Below are 1,944 nucleotides of genomic sequence, written 5' to 3' on the forward strand. Positions count from 1 at the left end.
CTATATTTTAGAGACACATCATTTTATTGTTCAGTTTTTACTGTGAAATGAAAGTTCTTGTCTAATTCACTTCAACAAATTTTTATCTGAAGTACAGCAGGCACTATTCTAGGGGCAGGGTACGTGGCTACGAACAAGAGAGAAGGATCTTGTCCTTACCTTTCATCCTGTAATTCCTGTTTCTTCTGCTGTAATTCTTTACAAAGTTTGGTCTTTTCTTCACATTCTTCTTTAAGTTCCCTAACCTGTGTTTTATAGAGGGTCTACACAGCAAAATATAACAGAAAAATAGATTGTCATCATTGAGAATATTTCTACATTCAAAATTTATCCAGACAAAAAGTACACACAAATGTTTGTAACACTGAGTAATATTGAGCCTCTGAGCAAATTAACAGTTTAATGAGCTTTTTGATTTTTCTTGTAACCAACCAATTAAGTAATAAAAGTTCAGCTAATCATTAGAAGTGTGATTTTCAACTGAATATCAGTGAGATTTCTCATTAAATGACAGATTGGTAGAATAAAGAGGCAACAAAATTTTGTTGGCTTGAATCAATGAAAGAGGTAACAGTTACTATTTCATATTTTAAAACTGAACTCAAAAAAGTACAAATGTTAAAATGACAATTTTATTTTTTTCATTATCCAAATATATTCTTTCGCAAAGAGTGATGCATTTAGTCAATTTCATGGGGCTATGTGCATGTGCTTAGAACATTTTTCTAACAATGATAACAGATTTCTGTTGAACCATCAACAGTCTATTGCTAAGCTGTTCTTTTTCATATGGGTTGTGTGGTACAAAACATTCTTTCCAAAACTGCTTGGTTTTTACTATAATAATCTATTATAAAGACAAGAATCATTCTCCTGGTCCTGAAGCAATTTTTTTTTAATTCTACAAATACAACATTTTCAAATTAATATGTCTGGAACTTACTGAGAAATACTGTTCCGCTTCAAGCTGATCTTGGAGCTCTTTCATTTGCCCATCTGCATCTTGACGTTCTCTGTGGTAATAATGGATCAAATGTTTAAATAAGTAATAGACATATTAAATCAGCAACTCTTAAAATGTGGCCTGGGGAACCCCTGAGAGTCCCTGGGATCTTTCCACAGAATCCACAAGGTCAGATTATTTTCCTAATACTAAATAAGCCATCACTACTTTTTAAAAAATTCTCATTGTCTCACTAGTGTATATCGACTTTTCTTGAGGCTATATGACATATCATGCCATCACTCCAACAGCTAATGAAATATGTTTCACATTTTTGTATTTCAGAATTTTCTCAGTTCTAATTTCTAACGCAAAAATATCATTAGCCGTAACGTGTACAAACGAAAACTCCTTGAGTCCCTTAATAATTTTTAAGAGTATAAAGGGATCCTGAGATCAAATAGTGCTATATTAACCAATGACATTAAATTACATAACGTTAAATTACAAGTGCACTGTAATCAGCCATTTATGCCAAATGAGTAGAAGAATTAAAAGAGCACTTAAAATTGTCTACCTTAGAATAAGTGAAGAAATGACTGGGCAAGGGCTTGAGGTGAGGTAAGGAGTACAGGGTTTTACATCTAAATGAGAATGGTAACTGCAAAGATTTTTACACTTTGCAAAAACTCAGTGAGTTCTACACTTATCATTTGTGTACTTTTTCTGTAGGTATGTTAATCTTCAATAAAGAAATAACAAAAAATAGAAATAAAAGTGAGCCTAACACTCCATTTAAGACATTAGGTTGAAGTAATTCTAAGCTTATTAAAAAAAAAAAAAAACCCAAATTACAGTTTTTCGAAAGGCTATATACGTTGTACAGATGTACAGGCACAGGCACAGAAAAAGGTCTGGAAAGATAAAATAACCAACTGTTATGATATGTTACTTCCGGAGAGGTAAAATATGTCTGCATTCATAAAAGGGAACTTACATTG

At 32.2% G+C, this 1,944-nt stretch overlaps 1 protein-coding gene across 1 annotated transcript in view; it reads right to left on the minus strand.

Moving 5' to 3' along the window:
* The window catches only part of ROCK2 (Rho associated coiled-coil containing protein kinase 2), a 72,848-nt gene that overhangs the window by 18,446 nt on the left and 52,458 nt on the right, over window positions 1-1,944 (minus strand). The window contains 2 exon segments of the mRNA XM_011365141.2: window positions 158-263; window positions 944-1,013. Of these exon segments, the coding sequence (XP_011363443.1) occupies window positions 158-263; window positions 944-1,013 (176 nt within the window).

The sequence above is a fragment of the Pteropus vampyrus genome, unplaced genomic scaffold (assembly GCF_000151845.1).
Source record: "Pteropus vampyrus isolate Shadow unplaced genomic scaffold, Pvam_2.0 Scaffold105, whole genome shotgun sequence".
Taxonomy (NCBI): domain Eukaryota; kingdom Metazoa; phylum Chordata; class Mammalia; order Chiroptera; family Pteropodidae; genus Pteropus; species Pteropus vampyrus.